The sequence below is a fragment of the Castor canadensis genome, chromosome 13 (genome assembly GCF_047511655.1).
Source record: "Castor canadensis chromosome 13, mCasCan1.hap1v2, whole genome shotgun sequence".
Classification (NCBI taxonomy): domain Eukaryota; kingdom Metazoa; phylum Chordata; class Mammalia; order Rodentia; family Castoridae; genus Castor; species Castor canadensis.
This window is the reverse complement of record NC_133398.1, coordinates 31,999-45,497: the sequence shown is the minus strand read 5'-3', so window position 1 is coordinate 45,497 and position 13,499 is coordinate 31,999. Positions and strand designations below refer to the sequence as shown.

Sequence of the window (13,499 nt, the reverse complement as noted above, 5' to 3'; positions counted from 1 at the left end):
GAAAATTCTGACACATGCTGCAAAATGAGCAAGTCTTAAAACCTTGGAAGCAGTATGTTAAATGAAATAAACTAGTCACCAAAGGAGAAATATTGTATGATTCCACTAATATAAAGTGCCTTAAGTAGTCAAATTCACAGAGACTGGACCGGAAGTAGAAATGGTGGTTTCCAGGGGATGGGGGAAGAGGGTAATGGGGAGTTAGTGTTCAGTGGGGAAAGAGTTTCAGTTTGAGAACACTGAGTAATCTGGAGATCGAACATCCTCACCAAAACACCATCAAGCCAATTCTAACAACATATCAAGATGATTACATACAATGACCAAATGGAATTTATCCCATTGATGCAAGAGTGATTCAACATAAGAAAAATGAATCAACATAAAATGCCACATTAATGGAATGAGATGGGGGGACCCCATGATCATTTTGAAAGTAAATTAGTAAACGCATTTGACAAAATTCAATACCCTTTCATGATATAAAACACATATCCTTAACATGATAAAGGAATTTTTATGAAAAACCCACAACTAATGTGTTCAATGGTAAAAGACTGAAAGCTTTCCCTCAAAGGTCAGGAATAATGCACAGATGCCCACTTTCTCATAGCCATTCAACATTATGATGGAAGGCCTAGCTAGAACAACTAGGCAAGACAAAAATATAAGGCATCCAAATTGGAAAGGAGGAAGCGAAACACTCTCTATTTGCAGATAACATTGTTCTTTGTGTAGAAAATCCCACAGAATACACACAGGCACAAAAACACTACTAGAGCTAATAAATTCAGTAAAGTTTCAGGGTACAAAATTAACAAACAAAAAACAGTGGTGTTTCTATTTACTAGCAATGTAAAATATGAAAAGGAAATTAAAAAAATTCATTTCTAGTACCATCCAAAAGATTGCAATACCTAGGAATAAAATAGACAAGGAAATCAAAGCCTCATATGGAGAAAACTATAAATACTGATAAAAAGAAATTTAAAGACCTAATTCAATGAAGAGATCCATCCATGCCTAAGAATTGGAAGACTTAATATTGTCAAATTGGCAGTACTCTCCCAAGGGATGCATAGATTACAATCAGTCTCTATCAAAAACAGAAATGGAAAAGCAGATTCTTAAATTCATGTGGAATTGCAGGGAAATGGCCAAACAATCTTAACAAAATTTCAAAACTTACTTCAAAGCTATTATAGTCAAAATTGTGTTGTTGGCATAAGGATAGACATATAAATGGGAACAGAACTGAGAATTCAGAAATAGAACCCAACACCTATGACCAATTGTTTTTTGGCAAGGGTGCTCATGGGGAAAGAATTGTCTTTCTTCAATTCAATTCAATTGGTGGAGGATAGTCACTTCAACAACTGGTGTGGAGAAAACTGGGTATCCACATAATAAAAGAATAATGTTGGACTCCTTCTTCACTCCATAGACAAAATTAACTTAATTGATCAGACACCTAACTGGAAGAGCTAAAAGTTTTGGCTCTTACATAAGAGGTAAATTTTCAGGACCTCAGCAGTGGCAACAGATTCTTAGGCTTGATATCAAAATCATGAGCAAAAAAGAAATAGATAAATTACACTCTATCGAGATTAAAAGATTTTTGTACACCAGAGTACATTATCAAATATATGGAAATACAATGTACAAATTAAGAAGAAATATCTGTGAATCACATATCTGATAAGAGGTTAATGTTTAGCATATTTTATTTTTATTTTAAGACTTCTTAAGCCAAGTATGGTGGCACATGCTTGCAATTTAGCATTTAGGAGGCAGTAGAAGGATGACAAGTTTGAGTGAAATCCTGTCTGAAAAAAAAAAAAAAAGAAAGAAAGAAGGAAAGAAAAAGAAAAAAGGAGTTTTTCATGAACTCTTACAACTCAAGAAAAAGACAAAAAACAAGTTTGACATCTTTGGTCAGTAAGGAAATGCAAATCAAAACCACAAAGAGATACCATTTCCCACCCAGGGTAACAGCTATAATAATATAGTTTTTAAGAATGGAAAATAACAAGGCCTGTTGAAACTATTCCAGGAATGAGGGAGGATAAAGGAGAATGATGAAGGGAGTGAATTCAACTATGATACATTGTAAGAACTTTTGTAAATGTCACAATTAAAAAAAAAAAAAGCAACCAAAGCAACCAACCAAACAAAAAAAAAAAAAAAAAGGAAAATAACAAGCGTTGGCAAAGATGCAGAGAAATAGGAACAATGGTTTATTGCTAATGGGGCTATAAAAATATAGCAGCTGCTATTGAAAAGTTTGGCAGTTCCTCAAAAAACTTAAGCAAAAAATTATGATGTGATCCACTCCTAGGTATATAATGAAGAGATATGAAAAGATGCTCACACAGAAGCTTTTATATGAATGTTTACAGATTGATCATATTAGCCAAAAGGTGGAAGCAACACAAATCAATGGATAGAGAAATGTGGTATATATCTAGAATGGAATGTTCTTCAGCCATAAAATAAAATTATATACTGACATATGCTGCATGAATGTATGCATTAATCTCAGAAACATTACATTGAGTGAAAGAAGCCAGGTGAAAGGTCACATATTTTGTGATTTGTTTTATATGAAATATTCAAAATGAATCAGTCTATAATAAAGACAGAAAGGAGTGTGGTGGTTGCTAGGGGATAAGGAGAGGAGGAATTGAATGATTACTTAATGGGTACAGGGTGCTCTTCTGGGGCTATGGGAACATTTTGAAACTAGAGAGATATATATCCACAATATTGTGAATACACTAAGTGATACTAAATTGTACATTCTAAATGATTAGTTTTATGTTATGTGAATTTCAATTTAATTAGAAAGAAGAAAAAACAGAACCCAAGGTTTTGGCTGGCAATAGCTAAGCTACTGACTCTGCTCATTGCTTTCATGGAAGGTCAGTTTAAGGGAGAGGATGGCGGCCATCACAGAACTGGGAGCAGATCAACCTAGATGTCAGGATGGATCATGACCAAGAGTTCATGGGCTTGAATTAGGAGAAGTCAGTAGAAATAGAAAGCAGAGGCTTTACAGGACTAAATGTTGCTTAAATATGTGGGATTAATAAGCTTGGGGGGTGCTGAGGAGGCCCTAGAAGTCCCATGGATGGAGCAGGACTGGTCCAGTGCTGGCCCAATCAGAGTGACCTTTTCTGTTCAGATTGCTCTATACACAGGCTGTGGCTATAGAAAAGAGGGCAGCCTGAGGTCGTGGTTTCACCTCTTCTTCCTGTCCTACAGATGTTGAACCTCTTTGTGGCTGTAATCATGGACAATTTTGAGTACCTTACGCGGGACTCTTCCATCCTAGGGCCTCACCATTTGGACGAGTTCATCCGGGTCTGGGCTGAGTACGACCCGGCTGCGTGGTGAGTGATCCCCAGTGCTCTGTGGTCCTCAGGGATGTCCTTTCGCACAGCTCTCAGGGCAGGACTGGGGTGGGCGTGGACATGTTTCATATTAGCATCCCCCTCACATGTTGGCCAGGGATCCAGGGAGCCACCCTGTTCCATGTTGGATGGCACCACTATTGCCATTGAGTGTTACTCTCCTTTTCAGTCCCTGTGCCTTGATGCAGTACCAAGGCAGAGACAGTGTTTGAGACCCTCAGTGTGGTCCTCAGGAGGGTACCTGTGCCTAGGGGTTGGGGAAAATTTCCAGGGGCATCTATGAAGCTTGGGGCTCTTAATGCAAGGAGTGTGCTGCCTTCTCCCAAGGCTTATCTCTTGAAGGGCATGGAGACTCAGTGAGTGTGTAGAGACAGCATGGCTGCACACTCAGAGGGACTTGAGGGGAAATATAACGTGGGATTTTAGGATATCCCTCTAATGGGCTCAAGGGTCTTCCCCTCTGCCATCACCCTTGGGGACAGGAGCCAACAGGTACTGCTGTCCTCAACCCTGGCTGCACATGGTGCGGTAAACTCATCAACACCAGAAGAGCTAGGAAGGACCTGTGTATTTAAGACCCATTAGTCAAGACAGGAAAGGGCAACTATGTAACTTAAGTAAGGGGTGATTAATTTGCAGACAGAAGGAAGGTCTCATGGAGTGGTTTGGGATTAGAAGGTGAAGTTGTTTGAAACCATATTCCATGGAAAAGGATCACACACCCATGCTATGCTGTACCCCCAGGGCTGAGAGCACATTCAGGAAGGCAGGCAAGCAGAGCAGCAGGGGCTCTCATCTGTTCACCTGTCCATTTCTTTACCTGCTCATTCAGTTGATCATTCACCCATGCATTCCCTTTCTTCATCCTCCATTTACTGCTCACTCATTCATTTGTTCACTTGATCACATGCTCATTCACACATTTACTCATTCACTTAAGCACCAGTTACTTAGGGCTGCTCCCGGCAAAGCAGGATACGAGATATGAAGGAGCTGAGAGACCTGGCTGCTGGGGAAGACGTAGACCTATTTGTGCCTCACTCACCACAAGTGCTAAGGAAAAGCACTGTGAGTGAACAGTTGTCATCGATTGAGTACCACTCTTGCCCTAGTGGGGTGAGAAGACTGCATCTGGGTGTGGCACCCTGCCTGCCTGTATGGGCTTTGGCCAATTCTGCACACACCTTGCTGTGGGAGAGGCTGGAGAATGTGGTCAGGCTGGATATGATCAGTCTCCTGTGAACAGCAGGGAGGACATTGTCAGGATCATAGTGGATAGCATTGGAGGATGTAGTCAGGGGCCCCGTGGACAGCCTGGAGGATGTGGTGAGGCTCTGGTGGAGAACATGGAGGATTTGGTGAGAGTCCTGATGGAGAATGTGGAGGATGTGGTGAGGCTTCTAGTGAAGAAAGTGGAAAAGGTGGTCAGGGTCCTTGTGAAAAACATGGAGGAATTGGTGAGGCCACTGGTGGAGAACAAGGAGGATGTGGTGAGGCTCCAGATGGTGAAAGTGGAGGCTGTGGTGGGGCTTCTGGTAGAGAACATGGAGGACTTGGTGAAGCTCTTCATTAACAACATGAGGAATGTGATCAGTCTGCTGGTAGCTAGAGTCCTACTCCCCATGGTGTTCCTTTCCCTAATTTGAAGCTCAGCATGAGGAACACTGTACAGACCCAGGGCCCTTGGACCTGGATGGGCTTCTTCATTTTCTCTTCTGCTGGGCTGGACTCCCTCCATCCTTCTCTTCAGACTCCCCTGAGTGCTTCCCATGTCACAGTGAAGCTGCAGAGGTGCTTTGCAAAGCCTTCCTAATCTGAACATGGGATTAGGGGCTCTGGGACACAGATATCTTCTGTTCAGGGTCTTCCAGGCCCACAACATGTCCCAGAGCATTTTCCATTTTTAATGATAAGTTTATAGTTTTTATACAGCACATAAGATGCATAGTAGTTATTTATGTTTCATGGCATATGTGATCTTTTTATGGCTTTTCAGAGCCCTGTTGATTCTGATATATCTACCTCTTTGCCCTGTGATGCCCAGGACTCTTGCTGGAATGCATAGGCTTAGGAGTATTGCCCTGGGTCTGTGGTCAGAAAGGCCAGTAAGAAGGGGGAGACTGGACCTTCTCAAGAAAAGGGCAGGAGACTCCAACTGAAGTGTTTTAGGACTGCTCCAGAGGTGTTGTTCTGACTCTGTGGCCTGAAGAGTTGCTGCTGTTTCTAGTACATTTTTCTAAGAGGAGCATGTGTTGCAGAAAACAGATGCTTTAGGGTAAAATTTGTACTAAGGGGAAAAGGCCAGCAGGGGGAGACAGCAGCCTTTGATCTTTATGAGCTGCAAACCCAGGTGCTACTGTCAAGAACTGAGGTAGCACGCGCAGCACATGGTAAACGGACTTAGACTGCTGGCAGCTTTGTGGTAATTCACAGCAAGGGCTCAGACTGTGTCCCAAGTCCAGAAGTTAAGAGCCAGGGACCCTGGAAGCCACGAGCAGTCAGGGATATAAAGAAAGTGCTTATAAAGAGTAGAGAGCAGAACACAAGCCTTGCCCCAGAGGTAGCACAGGCCAGATGACACACAAGACATATGAGCCTGAAGCGCAGATATACCTGTGTGCTTTGAGGTTGAAACTGGCTCCCCTTCAGACTGTCTGAGGAGGCAGGAGGCCTGGTAGTAAGCTGAGCATATTGGGTCCGTTGTGAGCAAAGCAAAGGCCGCCTTGAGTCTGATAGTAGCTTCCACGATAGGTGCAGGCCTGTGGTCATCTTTATTTCTCATGTGGCCATTTGAACATCTCATTCTTTGGGAGAAGCTTTGAAACCACAACAAAACTTTGTCAAACTTCCCAACATTTGCATATGTGTGTGTGCACACGTGTGGCTGTGCAATGTGCACAAACACAGACACACGTATATGCATGGGTGTATTTGTGTGTGAGAAAGATTCTGTGTGCATGCTATATGTGTATACATTGCAGGGTGTGTGCGTGTGTGTTGCTGTGCACATGTGTGTGCTCACAGTCACATGCATGTCATGTGTGCACATTTATGTTGTGTAGATGTGTATGTGTGCTGTGTGCACGTGTAAGTCCATTGCATGTCTGTATACACATGCCATTGTGTGCTTGTGTTACATGTGTACTGTATGTGTGCGTTTGTGAGCATGTGTGTGCTGTGGGAGACCAGGAAGGTATGGAGCTGTTGATGGCTAAGATGACTTTCCCTGGCCTTCCTTTTGTTGTTGCCTTGACAACTTGTGGAGAAGTGTAGAGACTCAAAAGGAGCATCACAGTCATATCTGTTGGAGTAATCTGTCTGCTCATTTTTATGTTCATCATCTGTTCAGTAAGCATTTCCTGAGCATCTGATGTGCTGGGGCCAAGGGTCCAAAGGTGATTCAGACACATGTTCTGAGAGCAATCAGCTAGACTTTACAATAGATGTCAAAGTGGCCATAGCTTGAAGCCAGGGCATTTCTGAGGACAGAAAGTCTGTAGCATCTGAGCTGCACTTGAGGGGGCAAAATAGGTTGACACTCAAGAGTGTTGATGGCAGGTATAGATGTGAGGGGAGTGCCAGGCCCATTGTGTCAGGCTGGAGTGAGCATATTACAAAGCAGCTGGGAGAAAGGCTAGAATAAACTGAGAAAGGCCTTGAAATTTGTGTTAAACAAGTAGCTTTGATTTTGTTTGATAGACAGTGGGAAAACTTTTGAACTAGGGAGTGATAGCATCTAGTTCATGCTTTTTCTCTGGTGGCATCCAATGGGTTTGTTGAGCAGGGGTGGTTGTGAGGCTCAGAGGCTCCATGTGCTCAGCCCCCTTGTCATGGTCCCTAGGATCCAATAAAGTTAGCACGTATTTCAGAAATCAGTTTGACAAGACTTGGAGCTGGTTGTACTGAAGGGGAAGTAGCATACAAGAGAGAAGCATCAGCAGTGACCCAATGGTGCCATCCCTGGGAGGGCATCCTTAGTTGGATCAGCAGTTTTTAGGGTCAGTGCCTGGTGTGGCCAGGGAGATGGGGATAGTCAGGAGGCACATCAATGTGCACCTCTGAGGCTATGATGAACAAATGTGGAGGGTGAAGCGAGAGGAGAGGCTGACAGAGTGCTGGGGTGTGGGTTGGCCCAGGTGTCTTTGACCATCAAGGGGCAGAGCACCGTAGGCAGAGTGGTGGCTCAGCACAGGACTGATGGATGCAGATGTGTGTTCTGTGTGGAACATGCAGGTGTTCTGTATGGAGTGTTTCCTGCCTACCTTGGGTTATAGGGTTATCTTGGGGCTGACATGCCTTCTGGGGAGCACCAGACCCCAGTCCCCAGCAGGGAGTGACCTGTCCAGCCACACCCCTCACCTCTACCACCACGACTGCTCAAGGCACATCTTCCCATTGCAGGCTGGGTGGGTGGGTGGGATGGGCTCCATCGTGCCTTGTTGCCATAACCTGTGACATTTCCTTTCCAGTTGCCGGATTCATTATAAGGATATGTACAGTTTGTTGCGTTGTATTGCGCCACCCGTTGGCTTAGGGAAGAACTGCCCTCGTAGGTTGGCCTACAAGGTTTGCAACTTCAGAGCCTCCATCCGACATACTTCCTTGCCCGAATCGCAAACACAGCACACACTCCCTGCCTGGTTTGGGAATGATAACACCTCACCTCTCTTTCCTCTGCCCTGCCATGCCCCGCATTCCGGCCTCCTGGATGCTTTGGTTCCCTGTCTAATCTCCCCAGATCCCTCTAGCTGGCTGGGGGCAGGCAGACTTTGGGACAGTGCACAGGGAGCTTTCTGGCCTGGCTGTGTCAGCCAGCACCAGCTGGCTGGGTGGGTGCTGGGGTCCAGGTCCTGCCTGTGCCAAGGAAGCAGCTGTTGCACCAGGCTTTCCTGCAGGTTCTTGTGGGTAGGCTGATGGTCAGTAGGTCAGAGGCCATGGGCCCAGGAGTGGGGTGCATGGGCTCTAGTAAACCAGGAGCAGCTGTCCCACTGGGTCAGAAGAGGTTTCCAGATCCCTGGGAGAGGAGAGGGTGGAGGCAGAGGGACAAAGACTGACAAGTCCTCCTGTGTTGCCTTTGGATTGATCCATTCAGCCCAGCAGAGGAGCCTCCTGTCCAGAACTGTGGGCAGAAGGCAGGGTCTGGGCAGATCTGCCTGCCAGGAAAAGGCTGGGCATGAACCTTCTCTGTTTCTGGGACCCCAAGCCCACAGGCAGGTGCACCGCGGGTGGAGGGAGGCCCAGGCCTGGCAGCCTCTCTGATTGGGGAAGACTCATCACTGGGCCCCAGACATCTTCCTGCGTCCCGAGCCTTGGGTTCCAGGCCCCATAGGAGGCGCATCCCACTTGTTGGTGCCGATCTGTGCTGTCAGAGGCACAAGAGTGGTACAAGGCCACGCCCATCCAGCTCCTTCCCTCCCTGCAGTCTCTTTCCCACCCAGCCCTGACCCCAGCAGCAGCCCTGCCCTGGGCTGGCCTCGGGCGTCTCTGGGCTTGGAGCAGGATTTGCCCTGTGGTCAAGTTCAGCTCTAGAGCTTCAGGGCTCCCTCTCTAGTTTTCTGGTCTGTTGTAGATTCTTCTCCAGTTTAGCCTCTGGCCTTACTTGGAAGCAAATCTGACCGTTAAGACAACTGATGCTGCTGTGGTGGTTCTCAGCAGCAACTGTCTCCACATAACTTGGCCAGCACTTCCCAATGGTTCTCATTTGGCCTTATCTGTGGTTCTAAAAGAATAAAAGCAGAAATTTACAACCCAAAGCCGCCCCGATGCAGCCCTTCCTCACCCCCTCCATGTTCATTAGCTCAGACGTCACCCTTGCCCGCTGCCCTGCGTGGGGCTGGAGTGAGGAGGTGAGGCTGGGGGTGGGGGCAAGCAGGGGTCAAGTCAAGCAGAGTCCCTCATCTTACCGACTTTGATTTGGGCATTTACCCGACACTTTGGTTAACTGGATCTGTTTTCTTGTCTGCTTCCTCCCCTGCCCGCTCCCTGCTCTGCCCCTCCTGCTGCGGGCCTCTCCTGTGGACCACCCCTGTGTGCCTGGCCTCTGGGATGGGCCTCCAGTGGGCGCATCAGTTACAATGACATGTTTGAGATGCTGAAACACATGTCCCCACCTCTGGGGCTAGGGAAGAAATGCCCGGCTCGAGTTGCATACAAGGTAGACCCTGACCCTGCACTGACCCTGCTCCCGACCTAGGAGCTATCTGTGCTTGGCAGGCCTTCCTGGGCCTCACGCAGCCCGCAGGGTGCTCATGGGCTCTTGCCTGCTTTCTCAGGGCTTTTCCAGCTATCTGTCTGCACCTGGCTGCCTCACTGCTGCTCTCTTCTCCACTCTGTCCCCACCACCCACCCGCTCCCCTTCCATTCAGAGGGACATGTCTGCACTGGCCCCTGATGCCTTGTCTGGCTGCTGCTCCCACTGCTGGTGCCCTTGAGAGGCTCAGGAAGATAGAGACAGGAGCCAACTCCACCTTCTGCCCTTTCTTCTTCCCTTCCCTTCCTAGGAATGAGGGGACAAACCAGTTTTTTGGACAGAGTTTGTTTTATTCTGGCCTTGGGGCCACCATGCTGCCCTGTCTCTCAGGTCTCTGGCATGGGTGGAGGTGTTAGGTGCTCAGGGTCTGGCCCTGGGAGGCAGATAGGGCCTGCAGGCCTTCTGTCATCCTCATTACTGCTCCCCTACCTTGTCAAGCTCAGCCAGCACAGAGGTACCTGACCCAGCCCAGGCTTCCTGGGCTCCGTGGTGGGAAGGAGGCCCCTGGTGTAGAGAAGGAAGGGGTGACAGGGAGGTGTCTTGCCATTGCTGCTGGGTGTCAGAGGCCCCTGAAAGAGGGGAAGAGACTTGGATCCAGGAATCAGAGGTTGCTGAACTGCAAGGAAAGGGGTAAACTTAGGGACGCTTCAGGTCTCCTTCCTGGGGGCTGAGCAGGTCACATGGCCCAGCCCTAAGCCTGCTCCACCTGCAGTACCACCTTCAGTCACCCCCACCTACCTTGGCCTCTCCTGGTTCCCAAAGCTCTCCAGTGAACAGTGACACCTGTGTCTTCCTGCCAGAGCTTCCTTCTCTCATTTGCTGTGTGTCCCCTGTCCACACTGTCTGTCTCTGTGCCCCCATTCTAGGTCTTTATCTGCCACCTGATACAGTGTAGTCTGTGGGAGCAGAGCAGCTCTCCCAGGCACACAGAGATAGCTGCCTCTGCAGTTTTCCTGCCTTCCCCTTCCCCCAGCTCACATACGTGTTGTGCCTGCAAGAGGCCCTGCATGCAAGGCTGTGGCCATGTCCCCTGGAGGGAGAGCTCTGTCCACATGACACTTGGGCCAGGCAGGCAGGGCCATGAGGCCCTTCCCAGCCATGCCGGATGACCCTAAGGTTTTGGACATGATGAGATCCAAGAAGTCTTCAGGGTAGGGAGTGGGTGGGCTGGGGAAAGCTGGGGGAGGGTCCAAGAGATGCCTACAGTTCTGTGACTGGGTCCTGTTTGCCCTGGCCTTGCCCCTCTGCTTCTCTGTTCTCTGCACACCTTCAGGGCCTGGGGCATGCAGGTGGGAGCCTGGTGAGGGCAGTCCTTGAGTGCCCTGGATGGAGCTCCCCCTCCTAGAAGTCATTTGCTTGCTCCTCTTTCACTCCCATCCCAACTCCCCTCCCTGGGAGAGGAACTTCTTGGCCACTCACACTGCCATCGGTGCTGGTCTGCAGGGGCGCCATGCTCTGGGAAGCAGGTTTTTTCTGGTGTGCAATGCACATGATGTGTGAGGTCCTGGCCCTGTGATTGGATGTGCTGAGTGGGGCTTTGCCAGCATTTGGGGGACAGAGTCTGGCTCCTGTTTTCAGCACCCCCACACCTCCCTGCCTACCATCACATGGAGGACACAGGATTTGTATATGGTCCACTCTAGAGAAGGGGCTGAATGGCTGCCTTGCCCAGAGTGCTGGTCCTAGGAAGGAGCTCCCATCTCTAGCTCTTATCCTGTGTAGAAGAGAGCTACAATGCTTCTGGGGTGCCACTTGGCCATGCAAGTGCTCCCCAGATGTACCTGAGACCTATTTCCTCCTTGAGGCCTCATAGCTTTAAAAGGCTGAGGCTCTAGGCAGCTGCTGGTTCTTCCCAGACGATGTGATGCTGACACACATCTGTCTCCAGCTGTTCTGTCCCTGAAAACTGAAGAGGGGATGGGACTGGCCACTCAACAGAGGATAGGAGCAGAGTGCTCCTCACCAGCCCCCATACTACTGCCCTGTTCAGTCCCCTCTGATCTGGTCCTTCCGACTGGAAAGATGGAAGGAGCTGATTTCCAGGGCTTCTCTTGCTGCCTTGAGCTGATACTGTCTCTGCCTTCAAGTGGCATCGAGCTGTCTTCCTGGTCTTCTGGTGGGGTGTGAGAGGCAGAAGCCTTATGGAGGCCTGAGCTGGGCCTGGGTGTCCCTTTCTTGAGGATGCCCCCCTGGGACTTGACCTCAGAGTGGCACTCTTGGTTACCACCCCTTGTCTAGATGATCCAGCTGCAGATGAAGGAGGCCAGGTGGGCAGAGCCATGGGGACGGGAGCCTTCCCTCCTGTCAGCAGACTGTCACAGGAGCCTCCACCTTGGACCCTCTTTCCTCAGCCGAGGCTACACACCCCTTTTTCATTCATGCGCAGTGGACAGGGGTTCCTCTAACTGAGGATGTCCTTGTTCTTTCAGAGGGATCTAGGCTCCTGGCCCAGCCCCTGCTACAGCCTTTACCTGGATCTCTGCTGTTCTGTATCCAGAAGAACCCTCGGCTCAGATGAGGGTGGGGTTGGGGGGAGAGCTAATGCTGGCAAAATTCCCATCTACCCAGCCTTGCTTGGGCCCAGGCACCTGCAGGGACCACCCTCAGGAGACCCAGCTCCAGTGTACCAATCACTGTAGCCCTGGGGTGGGAGGAGAGGCTGGTACACCTGGCCCTGACTTAGCCCCACTCGTCCCCAGCGCCTGGTTCGCATGAACATGCCCATCTCCAATGAGGACATGACGGTGCACTTCACTTCCACACTGATGGCCCTCATCCGGACAGCACTGGAGATCAAGCTGGCCCCAGGTGAGGGAGGTGGCCTTGGGGGATGAGGGAATTATCAGCCAGTTCACAGTGAGTTCAAGGCCAGCCTGGGGTACATAGCAAGATCCCTGAAAATAAAATAAATCAAAACAAAAACCAAAGTAAAACAAAAAGAGTGCCAGCTCAGGCAAATGTTCAGGGAGGAGGGTGATGGAGGCTGGCTCTGTCTGGAGGGACAACTGCACAGAGTGCCTGCTCTATTAGGCACTGGCTTTACCACTGATAACCATCTGGACATCAGTACGGTAATGATCCCATCTTTAGGGAGGAAACTGAGACACAGTGAAATGGAATTACTTGCCCCAGGTCCTGCAGAGCCAGTTAATGGTGGAGGTAGACACAGTCCACCCCAGCCCCACTACAGGCCATGCCTGTCTTTTGCTTCATCTATCTTCTCCTTCTCAGAGAATGAACAGGGCCCACCAGGGGGGCCCTGTATCCCATCACTCCTCCCCGTCTGTGCCCTGGAGCATGGCCGCCTCTCCTGTTATGAGGAGTTGAGGCTAGTCCCCTTTGCACACCAGGCCCTGTTTTCATCATCTCCCCAAGCTTATAACCCACAACTTCATTTTTCTCTCTACTGCATTACTTGTATCAACATGTGAACACCTTCTTTCTTTCTTTAAAAATGTCTTCTCTTCCCCCTTTATCCCTTTCCCTGTTTTTCTTCCTTCATTTGTAGCAACCAGCTCCTTGAGGGCCTTTCTCTGCTGTCTGATTTCTCTTTTCCAGTTGGGCTTTTGCCCCAGCCTTTGCTGAACCTGCTCCAGTGTCAAACTTGAAATTCTCAATCCTGAACTTACACCCCGGCCTGCAGTTCTTGCTCCAATTCTGTGAAACCTTTTTGTCTTTTTCTGATTCCTCTTTCCCCTGCTCTCAAATTGCCTTGTGGCCTCTTTGCCACTTCCACTTACTCCTTTAACATCTCTTACCTATCCCTAGGGCTTTGCTTATCATGAACTCCCATCTCATATTTTTAGTCCAAACACAAATATCCCAAAAATTGCTGT

At 48.7% G+C, this 13,499-nt stretch overlaps 1 protein-coding gene across 13 annotated transcripts in view; it reads left to right on the top strand.

Moving 5' to 3' along the window:
* Positions 1-13,499, top strand: part of Cacna1b (calcium voltage-gated channel subunit alpha1 B) — a 166,920-nt gene that overhangs the window by 139,446 nt on the left and 13,975 nt on the right. For 11 of the 13 annotated variants that reach the window (XR_012440671.1, XM_074052690.1, XM_074052689.1 and 8 more), the window contains 3 exons: positions 3,265-3,392; positions 9,471-9,567; positions 12,363-12,471. Coding sequence is in view for 11 of the 13 variants with exons in the window: in XM_074052690.1 (XP_073908791.1) it covers positions 3,265-3,392; positions 9,471-9,567; positions 12,363-12,471 (334 nt within the window). In the remaining 2 variants the exon portion in view is untranslated. The other 2 variants (XR_012440672.1, XM_074052694.1) reach the window with 2 other exon arrangements.